The sequence below is a fragment of the Neomonachus schauinslandi genome, chromosome 11, assembly GCF_002201575.2.
Source record: "Neomonachus schauinslandi chromosome 11, ASM220157v2, whole genome shotgun sequence".
In the NCBI taxonomy this organism is placed as follows: Eukaryota; Metazoa; Chordata; class Mammalia; order Carnivora; family Phocidae; genus Neomonachus; species Neomonachus schauinslandi.
This window is the reverse complement of record NC_058413.1, coordinates 5,272,853-5,286,261: the sequence shown is the minus strand read 5'-3', so window position 1 is coordinate 5,286,261 and position 13,409 is coordinate 5,272,853. Positions and strand designations below refer to the sequence as shown.

Genomic DNA, 13,409 nt, shown 5'->3' with positions numbered 1-13,409 from the left:
CCCTCCATGAGACCTCCGAGGCCCCGGCCCCCATTCTGGCCTTGCCTCTAACCCATGCTCTGACCCTGGGTGCATCCTGGCCCCTCTCAGCCCTTCAGTGTCCCCATCAAACTGGAAACTGGGCTTGGTTGCGCTGTGGTGCCAGGCACGTGGGCAGTCAGGTGGGTTACACGTGGTTTATTTTCATAGATTTACACACACTGGAAAAGCCTCTGGGCCCTTGCCGCTCCCTCCTCCCCCCACCGAGGCTAGGTGCCCCTGACATGAAAGGGAAGTAACACCAAGGGGCAGACAAAGATGCAGGGTGTGGGGTTGGGGGGCCACAGGTCTGGGCCCCCAGCCCGCCTGCATGTGCCACTTGGGCCCCTCGCGTACATGAATAAATAACTCAGGGCCAGCCACAGTGTGGGCCTCACTCTTCGCTGTCCAGCTTGAGGCTGATGCTCCGGGCCTTGCCTCTGGCCAGGGTGGTGGGTGGTGTCCCTGGGCCCTCGCGCTCCACCTGACTGGGGCCCCTGGAGCGAAGCAGCTGGCTCTGCTTGCGCAGGAAGTCCACAGGGGTGGCCCCGCCGTAGCTGCTCTTGGCCAGGGCGGCCCTGGAGGGTCCCGTGGGGGCATGAGGGTGGGAGGCTGCCTCCAGTTGGCCCAGGTGGGCCACGTAGCCATCTGACAGGAACTGTGGGCAGAGGTGGGCAGGGATGAGGCCACGGCTGGTCTCAGGCCCACATGCAGCCCTCGCCTGCCCCCCCGACGCCCCCAGGCTCGCCCAGTGCTGGCAGCGCTATAGGCCTGGCACAGCCTGACCCGTAGCCTTCTCTCAGCAGATAGGAACCCCAGATTGGGAGCCAGAGCACCCTGGCTTTAGTCCTCGCTCTGCGCCTCTCTGGGCTTCAGTTTCCTGAGGTCTTGGCGGGAAAGAACAGCAACTAACATTCAGTGAGCACTTGCTTTGTTCCCGGCCCTGTGCGTGTTGTGTGATGTTCATGAGAGCTGTGGAGGTTGGTGCCAGGTCATCATTTCTGTTCTACAGACAGGAAATTGGGGCTCCGAAAGCTCAAGGTCCATGCCCAGGGCCAAGCCAGAGTGGACCAAGCACTCAAGGTCCTGAGCACACCCCCGCCTCGGTTATCAATCCTGGCCTGCCCAGGAGCTCCAAGCTGTTCATGACCCTACCCTAGGAGGAACCCAGTCCCCTGAGGCCAGCTGGCCTTTTTATAGCCATCCCCTCAGGTGCTTCTTTACACAGGTGGTTCTCATGGCCTCAGACCTAGGCTCGGGCTCCCTGGCCAGCTCCCAATCCCTGCCTTCACTCGGCCCTCACCTCCTTCACTCGGTCCTCACCTGGCACTGAGCTTGCAGCTTCCGCACCGCACGGCCCACGATGTAGGTCTGGCTCGGGGGCAGGCCCAGCGCCGCATAGACGGCCACGTCTTTAGGGGACCCATAGCCAGCCACGATGTTCAGTTCTACCTGTGGCGGGAGGGGCCAGTCAGCCATCCTAGGGGCGGGGGGCGGGGGCGAGACCGGGGTGGGTCCGCTCGGCATCCCAGGTCAGAGGGTTTCGAGGGCGGGGCTCGTCGGACGGAGGCGGGGCCACAGGGCTCACGTCACCGGGCCACGACGCGAGCCGGAGTTGGTCAGGAGGACTAGAGGCCTCTCGGACCAGTAGGGGGCCGAGCCATAGGGGCCTCTCCAGCCAGTTAGGGTCCCGGGGCGGGAGGGTGGGACCAGGTGGGCCTCCGCGGGTCCTACTGCCCCGGGAGGGGGCGGAGCGGGACCCTCCGCAGCAGCACCTCCTGCACCAGGCTCTGCAGAAACATCGCCTTCTGGCGCAGTGGGTCGTGGGTGAGGCCATCGCAGAAGGAGACGACGCCGTGAGGAAAGTTGTGCTGCGACAGCCAGGCCACCACGCGGTGCTTCTGCATATCGGGCCGGCCCGTCACGTACACGATCAGGTAGCCGGCGTCCTGCCAGTGCCTGCGGGGTGGGACGGCAGTCAGCTCCAACACCGGGGGTGCGGCCAGTCACCGCGGCGGCCAAGGGGGGTGGCGCCGCTCCTACCTGACCACGTCCACGGCGCCGGCGCGCACCTTCGGGTCGCTGCCCATGATGGAGACGCTGGCGGTGAAGGAGCCGTCGATGCTGAAGACCACGGCCTCGGTGCCGCGGGCCACCACGGTCAGGCAGCACTCGGCGTACGTGTGGTCGCCCCTGCGGCCCACGGACGGCGTGAGCGGCACAGGGAGAGTGAGGCCCCGGCAGAGCCCCGGCCCGCGGAAGCCCGGCCCGTCCGGCGCTCACCTGACCACCATGCGCACCGGGTAGACGCCGATGCCCAGCGCGCGCTCGAGGGGCACCGGGAAGGTGAGGCGGCCGGAGCTGTTGGTGACCTCAGTGCCGAAGTGGATCCACTTGCCCGACAGCGGCTGCGTCATGATGTAGACGTCCACCTGGTGGGGAGAGCGGGCGAGAGGGCCCATGGGCCGGAGCCCCGCGCACCCCCGGACCCGGAGTGGAGGAGGGTCTGGGCGGGCTGTCGTCGGGGGTGGAGGGACCGAGAGTTCCCCGTGGGCGCGAGGTCGGCTCGATGGAGGCGGGTGTACCCGGGGCCAAGGCCGCCGTGTCCTGACCTTCTCTCCAGTGAGCGTGACCACGTCCAGGGGCCCGTACATGAAGCGCCCATTCAGCACCTGGGGGCGGCCCTCGCACACGACCGTGTCGCTTGCCCGATGGTTGGAAGTGACGTTCTGGCGGGAGGAGACGGCGTGAGCGCGCAGCCCGGCGGGGGTGGGACCCGCGCCCAGACAGGGCAAGGCCCAATGGTGGGGGCTTTTCCGACCCGACCTGAGGTCGGGGGTGCGTGTAAACTGCGGCTCCCAGGGGATGGAGCCGTGACAGGACGGGATTCAGGGGATGAGGATCCGTGCGGAGAGCGAGGATCCGACGTCCGAATCAGCGGTGGAAGGGGAGGAGATTCCTGGTTCCCAGGGGCGGGGCCGAGGCTCGAGGAGGCGGGGCCAGGACTGTAGGGGGCGGGGGCGGCACCGGGGAAGATCCCGGGAAGGAGCTGGGCGGGGATGCTGGGGAGAGAGGGCAGGGTCTTGCTCCTGAGGGCGCGAGGGGCAGGGCACATACCCGGATCTTGACTTGCGTGCGTTTGCGCTGCCACTTCTCCCTGGGGAAGGCCGGGCTGTAGATGGACGGCTCCTCGCATTCCGTCAGCTGTGGCTGCTCCTTCTCGATCACCTGTGCACGTGAGGCCACGTGAACGGGGAGCCTGGGGCTGCGCCTCCCCTGGCCCGGGGCTCCCCATCCCTCATCCGGTTCACATCTCCCACCCCGTATCCCCTGGCCCACCTGGCGCAAGATGAAGGCCACCACATCAGCCGACTCCCAGTAGCTGGCGTGGAAGAGGTGGGGCAGCGTGACGGTGGGGAAGGCGGTGAGCGCCTCGGGGCAGTAGAGCGAGTAGTCAATCCGCTTGGTCCCCCACCAGCGCTCCAGGACTGCACGGCCACGTTGGGCAGTGAGTCAGGGGTGGCCTCCCACCTCGTGCCCACGTGTCTGGCCCCTGGGTGCTCTTTCCTCCCTCCTTTCTGCCAAGCCTGCCCTTTGCCAAGTCCAAGGTTGGGTGCTGGGGCCCTCTGGTTCCAGAGCAAACGCTGGGGGCAGGGGAGGTAGAATAAGTGTCCCCTCCCCAGGCTGGGTGGCTGGGTGACTTACTCTTAACCACCTCACTGGTGGTGCTGGGGGCAGCTGGCTGGGTCGGTGGATCGGTGCCTAACTCATTGCCCTTCCAGAAGGCACCGCTGGCAGAGGTGGGTGTTGAGGGCACCAACATCTCCAGCTCTTCCAGAAAGAGGCCTGAGTGTGTCTGCAGAGTGTCAGCTGGGGGAGGTGAGGCAACCTGAGCAGCGGTCTGAGCCAGGCTGCCCTCCTGTCTTCCCACCCAGGGCTTCCAAGACAGCTTGGTCCCTGCACCTACACCATCTCCCCTGCCAGCCCTCCCTGGTCAGGTCTTGGCTGAGGCTAAAGTGCCCCACATTTGGATGCAAAGGAAGAGTAGGGGGCATTCTCTCCTCCTAGCTCATGCTGACAGCCCACTATGTCCCTGCCAGAATGCCTGCTACCACCCCTCCAACACAGGCCCACTCCTCTCACGGGGCCAAATGGGTACCCACTTGCATGCATACGGGTACATGCCCCATACCGAGACATGAACACAAGTGCGTATGGATATGCTGTGCACCCTTACATGCAGATACAGCAGCCCCCCACATTGTAGCTATTCCCAGACACCAGCACCCCAGTGCCACTGGCTCCTTTCTCCAGCCCAGCCATCACTACTGGCCCCCACTCCTTGGCAGAGAATGTCAGAGGGTCTTGGGGATCCAGACCTCACAAAGGGCTAGGATAGGGCTCCGTGGTCTTGGGACTGGTGACATGAGAGGTCATCAAGGATGTAGGAACCAGCTCACATCTTCTTGGGTGCGGGGAGTCCATTCCCATCCCTCCCTGTTGCTGCCCTCCTCCTTCTCCCCTTTATCTTGGTTGGGAGCATACCCAACAGCAGGGATGAGCCGTCTCCCAGGGGGAACTTCTGGTAGCGGGGCACGGCCAGTGGGGCGATAGCTTGGAACTTGGGGGCCAGCAGGGGCTCAAGGCGGGAGGCGCAGGGGTCGGCCGCGTGGAAGAGGTTGTAGATCTGTTCACAGGCTGGGCGCATCTGGGCCACTGGAACCCAGAAGATAAAGGAAGGAGGAGGTTCAGCTGGGCATGCTGGGAGGCAGGGGGTGTGGGAAGCAGCACCTGATGGGCTGCGTGACCCTGAGCCAGCACTTCCCAAACTGCAGTCCCCGGGAGGTCACCAGGGTCCCGAGAAAGTGAGACAGGTGTCTCGGCTAAGAAGAGATCAGACCCTTCATCTGCTGATGTGATTCAGGATGAAGTATTTCCCCTGCCTGTCAGACCCCTTCTCAAGCGGAGAAGGGAAACTTGGCCTTGGCAAGTCCCTTCTTTCTGGGCCTCAGGTTCCCCTTCTCTAGCCAGCATCTTTGTACAGTGGGGTATGGCAATAAAGCCAGCATCTCATGGGGGACAAAAGAGCTAGGGAGGAGCAGATGAAGGCAAAGGTGTGGCTCCCACCCCCACCTCGAGGGCTCACCCTCCAAGGCGGGCATCACGGTTTTGCGCAAAGCCAGCACCAGGCCCAGCGGGGAGCCAAAGAGGAAGAAGCCGGAGACCTTGAAGTCAAGGCGGGCAGCGCTGGTGGGGCCATCAGGAGCCTCAGAAGTGGCAGCAGGTGGGCAGGAGGCTGTGCTTGCCCGCCTGGGCTCTCCAAAGGAGGTGGTTGGGGGGGGCTGCCTGCAGGCTGTGGGGGGCGGAGGGGTGCTCAGTGCTGCTTCCTCCACAGCCCAACACAAGCCCAGGGCATGGGTTATGGGGCAGAAGTGTCACCTGTTCTGAGCACCCTCGGGCTCAGGACTGGTCATGTCGCTGGGGGTGAGCTGGGCAGGCAGGACTGAGGGTTCTGGGCTGGCCCGGCCCAGCCCCTCCACCCCATCTGCCAGGGGGTCCCGCACTGGGCCGACCTCCGGGGAAAGCAGCTCATTGTTCTAGACAAAACAGGGGACAGAAATATCCTTAGGATTGGAGACGATTCGATTTCTACTTATTTGGAAGTGAGGAGAGAGGCTTGAGGGCTGGGCAGGGACTCCAGGAAAGACCTCGGGCGGAGTCCAAGAGGGGCAGCTGGGGAGCTGCCCGAAGAGAAGTCCTATTGCAGGGGCCAGAGCCCTAGAGCTGGAGAGACACCCCCCCTTCTGAGGCGGCAGGGTTCGGCCACACTGACCATGCTCCCTCGGCGGCTGCTGCCCCGGCTCCCCGAGCCCGCACCGGCACCGTGGCAGAGCGCATCAAAGCCCAGGATCCCGCCGACGCCGTCCCCGATCAGCACCACCTGAGCCGGGAGAGTGGCGCCATCAGGAGGGGCTCCGGCAGAGGCAGGCAGCTGGAGGACTCCCCGGGACATCCCAACCCCCTGACCTGCCCGCAGAAGCCAGCACCCTCAGGGGAGCGCAGGAAGGCAGCATAGGCCTGGTTGGTGCGAGCGATGACAGTGGCCACCGCGCCCTGGTACCGGGAGGATGAGGTGGCCAGCAGTGGCAGGGCAGCCAGGGGAATGTGGTCCTGGGAGCGGGACAGGCCGTCACCGTCGTGGCTGTAGGGGCTCAGGCTGTAGGAGGAGGTGTGGCGGGTGGGTGGGAGGGCCTCCAGCCCCTCCACTGCCCCTCCGAGTCCCCTTGGCCTGTTGGCAAGTCCTAGCACCGTGGGGCCTTTGTGGGGAGCATCAGCACCCAAGGGGCCTTTGGCATGGAGCCACTGACTAGAAACTGGAGTCCAGTTGGGTGGGTGACCGGCCCAGGTGTCTGGCTTCCCGGCCTCCTCCCCCTTCCTCACGGGGCCTCTCTGGTCCCTGGAGCCCCGTGCTTGCCGCACCTTGAAGACCCTGTATGTCCCCCCACCCATCCACCCCTGACCAGTACTTGGAGACAAGGGCATAGGCAGCAGCGCAGATAGGTGGGCAGGGCACCAGACGCAGTGCCACGTGGCCCAAGGCCTCGGGGAAGTGGATTCGTGTGACAGCCTCAAAGGCCAGGCTCAGGGTCTGCACGTCCGCCTGCTTGGAGTTGGCATCTCCGGGGCCTGAGTCCAGGATGTTGCCGCTGTGCAGGATGAGGAAGAGAGCGTGGACTGCACATGCCTCGGCCCCCAGCTCCCCGGCTCCGTCTGGGCCCTGTGGGGCACAGTGGGTGCCGGGGTGTCAAGAGCAGTAGCCTGCCTGGCGGGGGCGGGGGGGGGCAGAACTGCAGACGTGCGGTGGCTGACCATACTCACCTCTGAGTCCCTGGGTGCTCGGGCCCCATCCCCAATGTCTTTGGTGGCCTCGGTTCCAGGGTCTGTAGGACAGGGTGAAGCCAGTGAAGGAGGCTGAGGGGCCTGTGGGGATCCCCTCATCTGGTACTTCAGATACCCCTGCTTTGCTGTCTGCCCGAGCAACCCCCCATCTTCCTCTGTCCTCCCTCATCAGGCTCTCATGGGTCATTTCACATTTCTGGGCCTTTGCACATGCTGGTCCTGCTGCTGTCAGGGACGCCTCTCCCTACAATGCCTGTTTGCCCGGAAAATTCCTTCTAATCCTCCCTGTCCAATATGGTAGCCACCAGCCATGTGTGCCTATTTAAACTGAAATAAATTAAAATGCAATACAATACAAAATTCAGCTCCTCAGTCGCACTAGCCACATTTCGAGTGCTTAGAAACCACACGTAGCTAGTGGCTAGAACATTTCCATCATCACAGAAAGTTCTGTTGGACAGAGCTAGTCCAATCCTTCAAAATGCGGCTTAGACATCACCTCCCATGTGAAGCCTTCCTGGACTCCAAATTAATTCCTTCATGTTTTGGGCTATGTCTGAACTTGGAATACAGTCTAATCCCATCCATCTATCCATCCCTTATCCACTCACCATTCATCTGTGTATTTAATGAGCACCCTCCCCGGATTGACATTCGATTTAGGACCCCATTAAGCTTAGGACTGAGTGTTTCTCGGAGCGTCGACTGCATATAGGGTGCTGGTGGCTGGCAATCTTTACCTGGTGTCCCCTCAGCCTCCACAGGGGAGGCAAAGGCATCAATGAAGTCATTGGAGTTCCACTTGGTCATCTCCTTGGGGAAGACCTCGTCACTGTCCGAGAAGCCTTCTGAAAGGACGAGGGGCTGTATCATGGGGCAGTGGGAGCTGCTCAGGGACACCTCCACCCCCAGCAGGGCTGTGGTGCTGACCGTGGGCATCAAAGAACTCCTCCTCGGAGCTGTTCTCTGAGTCTCGGGCGATGTTCTGCATGCGCCACTCAGACAAGCTCTGGGGAGACACGCCCCCTGCAGGGCCACACCCACCTCAGCCTGGGCGTCCAGCCTGAAGGCGGCTCCCTCCCTCCCCTGTGCCCCAGCCTCACCTCCATGCTGGGATGAGTAGGAGGAACGGGAGGAGGAGGACCACTGCTTGCCAAAACTGGCATCTGGCGAGGCATCGGGGCCGGAGGGTGCCTCAGGCCCATCGGGGGTGCCAGCATGGCTGGCCGCGGCCCGGGCCTCAACACTAGGCTTCCCCGGGTCTTGGGCCTCCGGCCCCTCACTGCCTGAGTTGCACTTGGCCATGCGCTGTGCCAACATGCGGGCGGTCTCTTCCTCCAGCGCCCGGATGTCAGCCATGCTGAGCTCTGTCCATTCATCCTGCCAGCACCAGGCCTGGCGGTGGGCCCGTAGCATCACCCGACGCAGACCTGTAGGTGCCCAGGCATCAGAACCATGCCCCCCACCCCCAGTCCGAGTTTCCCTACCACTGCCACTGGGCAGCCACAGGCCCAGCCCTCTACATTGGGTGATGGCTCCCCTGGGCACACCACCCACCCGGAGCCATAAAGTAGGGCAGGGCGAGTGCCGTCCGGGAGTTGGGAATAGAAACTGGGGCATTTGTCTTCCTGCCCCACCTCCCTCCCTCCATCCCTGCCTCTTTTATCCCTCTGGGCACCCCAACTCTGAGCACAAACCCAACGCTGACACCCTGGGAAGCTGGGACCAAGGCTTCTTGCTGTCTTTCTCGCTAGCTTCTTGCTGACTTCTTCAGAGGAGTTAACAGTTAGGCATTAACAGTTAATGAAATTGTTGATAGTTAATGAAGGTGTTAATAGTTAATGGAAGTGTTGGCACTTAATGAAGTTTGTAGCGAAAGATGATACCCATTCTGGGATATTTTCATCTGAAGCAAAGGAATAAAGTTAGAAACTTCAGTATCTAGGAAATAAACTAATAATAGTTGGATTATAATTACAAACTTCTGGAAGGAAATATATCAGAATCTTACCAGCAGTTATATGTGGGTGATTTCATTTTCTTATTTGTGCTTTCTGGTATTTTTACAAATGTAAGACAAGGAGCCTATATTATTCTCTAAGCTAAATTTCCTCATCTGGTCTGTAATGTGGGAATAGCGGTTCTTACCTTGCAGGGGTGTGATGGGGGTTAAAGGAAACCTTACAGGAAAAGTGATTAGCCAAGCACCTTACATGTTGTGAATGCTCAGTCAGTATTAGTTCTTAATACCTGGCCCAGCCTCCTGCCCATTCACAGAAGGGAAAACTAAGGTGCAGAGATGGGAAGTGGCTCACTGGAGGTCCCATGGAGCCCAGGCCTCTGCACGCCCCCATCTGAGGACTGTTCTACCAGCAGGTGGCCCACCCTCAGAGCTAGGGGATTGGGTGGGGCTGAGCTGCAGGTGCTGTGGGGTTAGAAACAGGACTCCTGGATACCAGGGCCAGAGCATGGGGCCATGGGAGCTGGGAGCAGGAGGGACCCCAACAGAATGATGGCAGAGTCCCAGCCTTAGGCTGGACTTCTTAGTGTGTTGCTGGTGCGGGCTGCTGACCCTTTTGAGTGTTTCTAAGTCTCCCTTGACCCACAGAACGTTGGAGAATCCTGGAAGCTTAACGGATGAAAAGCAGCATCTCTGAATGTCAGAGCCCTCTGGACCTCAGAGATCATGTCCCTAGCTTCTTGCCCTCCTGACTCTTACCTATGCCTCAAGGCTAGGCCCCCCTGGCCCCCAGCCGGGCTGGGCTGCTCCCCTCTGCCTCAGTGCCATATCGAATGGAAATGATGGCTTTATTCTGCGTCCCCAGTAGCCTGGGAGCATCCCTGGCTCAAACACAGGGTGCCTGGTGCATGCTGGGTCAAGGGAACCTCCTGTGGCGGGGTGCTCACCGACATCATGGATGAACTGCTCGATCTTGGCCTGCATGCCCCAGTAGCGGAACTCGACCTTGCACAGCTTATAGGCACACATGAGGGGCCCTGTTTGGGCCGCTGTGCGCGCCCAGTCATCAGCCAGCGGTCCTCGGCCAGTCTTGGCCGAGCGGTACAGCCGGGGGTCCTCTTCTGCTTTGTATTCTCCTGGGGCCACTGCATCCCGCACGATGTCGATGGTGTCTGGGGGGGGGGGTCCAGTGGCACTGAACCACACCAGTCCCCTACCCCCTGGCCACCCCTTCCCTGCCTTGGGATTGGGAGGGCAGCCTTCCACGACCAGGAAGCCGAGGCCAGGAGAGAGCCTGTGACTTGTCAGAGGCTGCCCACTGAGGTGGCAGGTGGCCTGAGAGGGGCTCTGGGGTCCCCTCACTGGCCCTGGGCCTCACCCAGGATGCGCTGTCTCCTCTCAGTTCCACTCAGGTTGAAGACGTTCGGCTGCTGCCCCCCATCAGGCAGGTAATACGTCTCTATTTCAATGGAGAATTTCTCCACAAAGGGACAGGTGTACCTGGGGCACAGGTCAGGGGTGAGGATCATTGCTGTGCCCACCAGGGCTGTTCTTGTCGCCCCAGGCCCGCCGCCCCCCACTCACCGTGTTCGGGTGTAAGGGTAGGCATTCCAGGATTCCTCTTCCACCTGCAGGGCAGCCTTGGGCAGCAGTGCCCGGAACCAGCCTGGGATGTGGGAGCCCACGTGGTACACCTTGTGTGTGTACTGCCCGCTGCCGCCGGGCCCGTCCGCGTAGGGCCGGTTGGCCAGGATCTCCACACCACTGCCCTCACCACTCGACTCCTCCCGGCTCTTTTTCTGCACCCCGAGGCAGAGCAGAAAGGGCAGCTCAGCCCCAGCTGAGCTCCTGGGGTCCCCAGCTCAGCCTGGCCCCTGCACAGTGCTGAAGCCCTAGCCCCAGCCTTTCCACCCCCCTGAAACCCGACCCTGGTCCCCTGCAGCTCCCTGGGATCAGGATCACAGCTGCTGTCCAGTCCTCTATAGGGCTCGCAACCCAGCACTCATTCACGTACTTATTGTCCGCTCTGTTCCAGGCATATTGGGATTATATTCATTGGGACCTCCTGTTGATGAACAAAGCAAAGACCCCTGCCTGCCCTGTGGGACTTCGGTTCCAGGGGAGGGAGGGACTTAAGAGAAGCAAATGACATGGTATGTTAGAAGTGCTAAGTGTTATGGGAAGAAGAAAGTGTACGATTATGACAGGATGACCAGGGAAAGCCTCATTGGGAAGATGACAGGACCACAGTGTGAATATGACTTGAAGTGGGGGAGGGTAGATGTGGAGTGCACATGGGGCTGGGGGGAACTATTCCAGGCGGAGGGGATGTCAATACAAGCTCCTGAGGTAGGAGTGTGCCGCATGTGCTCCAGGGGCAGCAAAGAGGCCTGGGAGGGTGGGCTGGAAGAATTGAGGACAGTGAAAGGGGCCCACACCTCTCTGAGAACCTGACCCCAGTCCCCTCCCTCTCTGGGACCCCAATACCAGCTCCTGCCACACCCTTGTAGCTTGAGAGCAACGTTCCCTGCCCTTTTATAGCTCTGGAGCCTGAACTTGGCTCACTCAACCCCCTGAGGCCAGATCCTGGCCCTCCTGTCTCTTCAGACCCTAACCCTCATTTCTGGGGAACACAGGCCTCCCTGGCCCTGAACAGTTTTCCTGCCTTGAGAGCCTGCCTTGCTGCAACCTTCCCAAGCCCAGACCCCTGCCTCACCCTCTTGGGTCTCTGCCTGCCCCTGTCTGTCACAGTTTTGGGGTCTGATCCTCATTCCCATCTCCCTGACCACCTGGGGTTGTCAGGAACATGCACCCTCTGGGGACCCCCTTCCAGTCTTCTCTACCACCTAGCACCCCTCCTGGCTCCCTGCCTCTCGCTCTTGCCTCCTCATGCACTCCTTTCCCTCCAGCAAGGGGTTAGGATTCTAAGGAGGATTAAAGGAGATCAGAAGTGGGCTGTGCGTCAACCAGGGGCCAGTCACTTGGGGGATGGGGAGGCACCGCTAGGCCCTTCTGCCCCTTTTCCCACAGCCACCCCTCCCCGACCCCCCGCATTGGAAGGGGTACTTCTCTGTCCTCCCCTAGGCTCAGAGCTGGGCTGATGGGGGTTGAGCTGGGCCCAGCCCCTTGTCCCAGGTACGGCCTGCGCGCTCCTGCCATTACCCCATCATGAAGTGTGGCCCGCTTGGTCTCCTGCTTCCCACCGCCCTCACCTGGATCATGTAGAGCTGGGCCACCTGGTACTCATCCAGGCTCATGGGCAGCAGAATGTGGTACTCCTTGATGAGCATCCTGAAGGTGCTCTGCCGGCCGCGCGCGGCCTCCGCTCCGCCTGGCGCAGGGCACCGCGCGGCAGTCAGTGCGGGGCGGCGGCGCGCGGCCCCGAGCCCTGCGCGCGGGCCGGAGGGCTCGCGCCGCCCGACCCCATGCCTGGGCCCGCCACGGGGGAGGCAGAGGCGAGCCCAGCGCCGCCGCCAGCGCCGCCGGGGGCCGCGAGCCGCAGCGAGGCTGAGCGCTGACCTCTTTTCCGCGCAGCCCCTGTCCCCCGCCCGCCCGTCGCCATGGCAACCGCGCGCTGACGCGGGCCCCCCGGAGCGGCGGGCGCGGGCCGGCGGGCTAACGGGCCACCTTCGCCTCTCCAGCCGCGGCCACGTCCCAAGCCCCCTCAAAATCCCTCGGGGCCGCGCCCCCAGAAGCCCCGGTCCCCTCCTTCCTGGCCCGCCTTCCGCAACCAGCCCCTCGGGTCCCGCCCCCTGCACCCCGTTTCCCATACTCGGTGGGGTCGCATGTCCCCCACTCCCAGACATCCGCTTAGAACCTTGTCCCCCGGGGTGGCTCTCCGCAGAGCAGATCCGTGCGCCCCTCCTCTGAGCGTCTGTCAGTGTTCCCCACCCCCCGCACCCGAACCTACCTTCCAGGACCACATAACTAACCCCTCCGGCCCCCAGACCTGCCTTCCCTATTCTGGCCCGCAGCCCGGTCCTCGACTTCCCCTCCTCAGCATCCCTCCTGGACCCCCGGCACTCGTTTATGCTGCCACCCCATCATCCTTCCCGGGGTTGACCCCTCTTCGGGCTGAGGCAAGAGTGGCTCCACTGGGTACCCCACGGGCCCCCACCCTGGGAGACCCGCTCCGCCCACCTGCGCCCCGGTTCCGCTGCAGGCACCCCTCCCACCTCCCCACCTCGCACCCAGCATACAGGCTAGAGGCCCCATTGTCCCCACTTCCCTTTGCTCCCCGGCGTCCCCGTCCCCCGCCGCGCTCTTGGCCCGCCCGCCAACGTCCCGGCTCACCTCTAGTTTAGGGCGGGCACCCCTCACCCGGTACGGGCGGGGGCGGACGGGCCGTTGGTCGGAGCCCGGAGCGCCCCCGGCCCCAGCCTCGGGTTCCAGCAGTGGCCGGACCCTCTGGAGGCGCAGCGCGGGCCCATGGCCCCGACCTTCCTCCGGGTCCGCCCGCCGGCGCCCCTGCCGTCCCTCCCCGCCGCCGGCCGCGTCACTGCGGCCGCCCCGCCCCTTTCCTGGGCCCGGT

The 13,409-nt window shown here is 62.8% G+C and overlaps 1 protein-coding gene across 1 annotated transcript; it reads right to left on the bottom strand.

Moving 5' to 3' along the window:
- Positions 1-149: 149 nt before the first annotated feature.
- On the bottom strand, positions 150-13,316 carry PITPNM1 (phosphatidylinositol transfer protein membrane associated 1). Its single transcript, XM_021685127.1, is given in 25 exon segments — positions 150-676; positions 1,342-1,470; positions 1,794-1,977; positions 2,062-2,211; positions 2,302-2,450; positions 2,631-2,747; positions 3,136-3,246; positions 3,358-3,506; positions 3,724-3,888; positions 4,564-4,734; positions 5,165-5,357; positions 5,359-5,371; positions 5,458-5,615; positions 5,852-5,959; positions 6,046-6,235; positions 6,546-6,796; positions 6,898-6,959; positions 7,659-7,766; positions 7,849-7,944; positions 8,022-8,348; positions 9,826-10,050; positions 10,257-10,378; positions 10,463-10,677; positions 12,091-12,209; positions 13,172-13,316. Coding segments are annotated over 24 exon segments (3,735 nt in total). The 5' UTR covers positions 12,169-12,209; positions 13,172-13,316; the 3' UTR covers positions 150-412.
- Between the last annotated feature and the right edge of the window lie 93 nt (positions 13,317-13,409).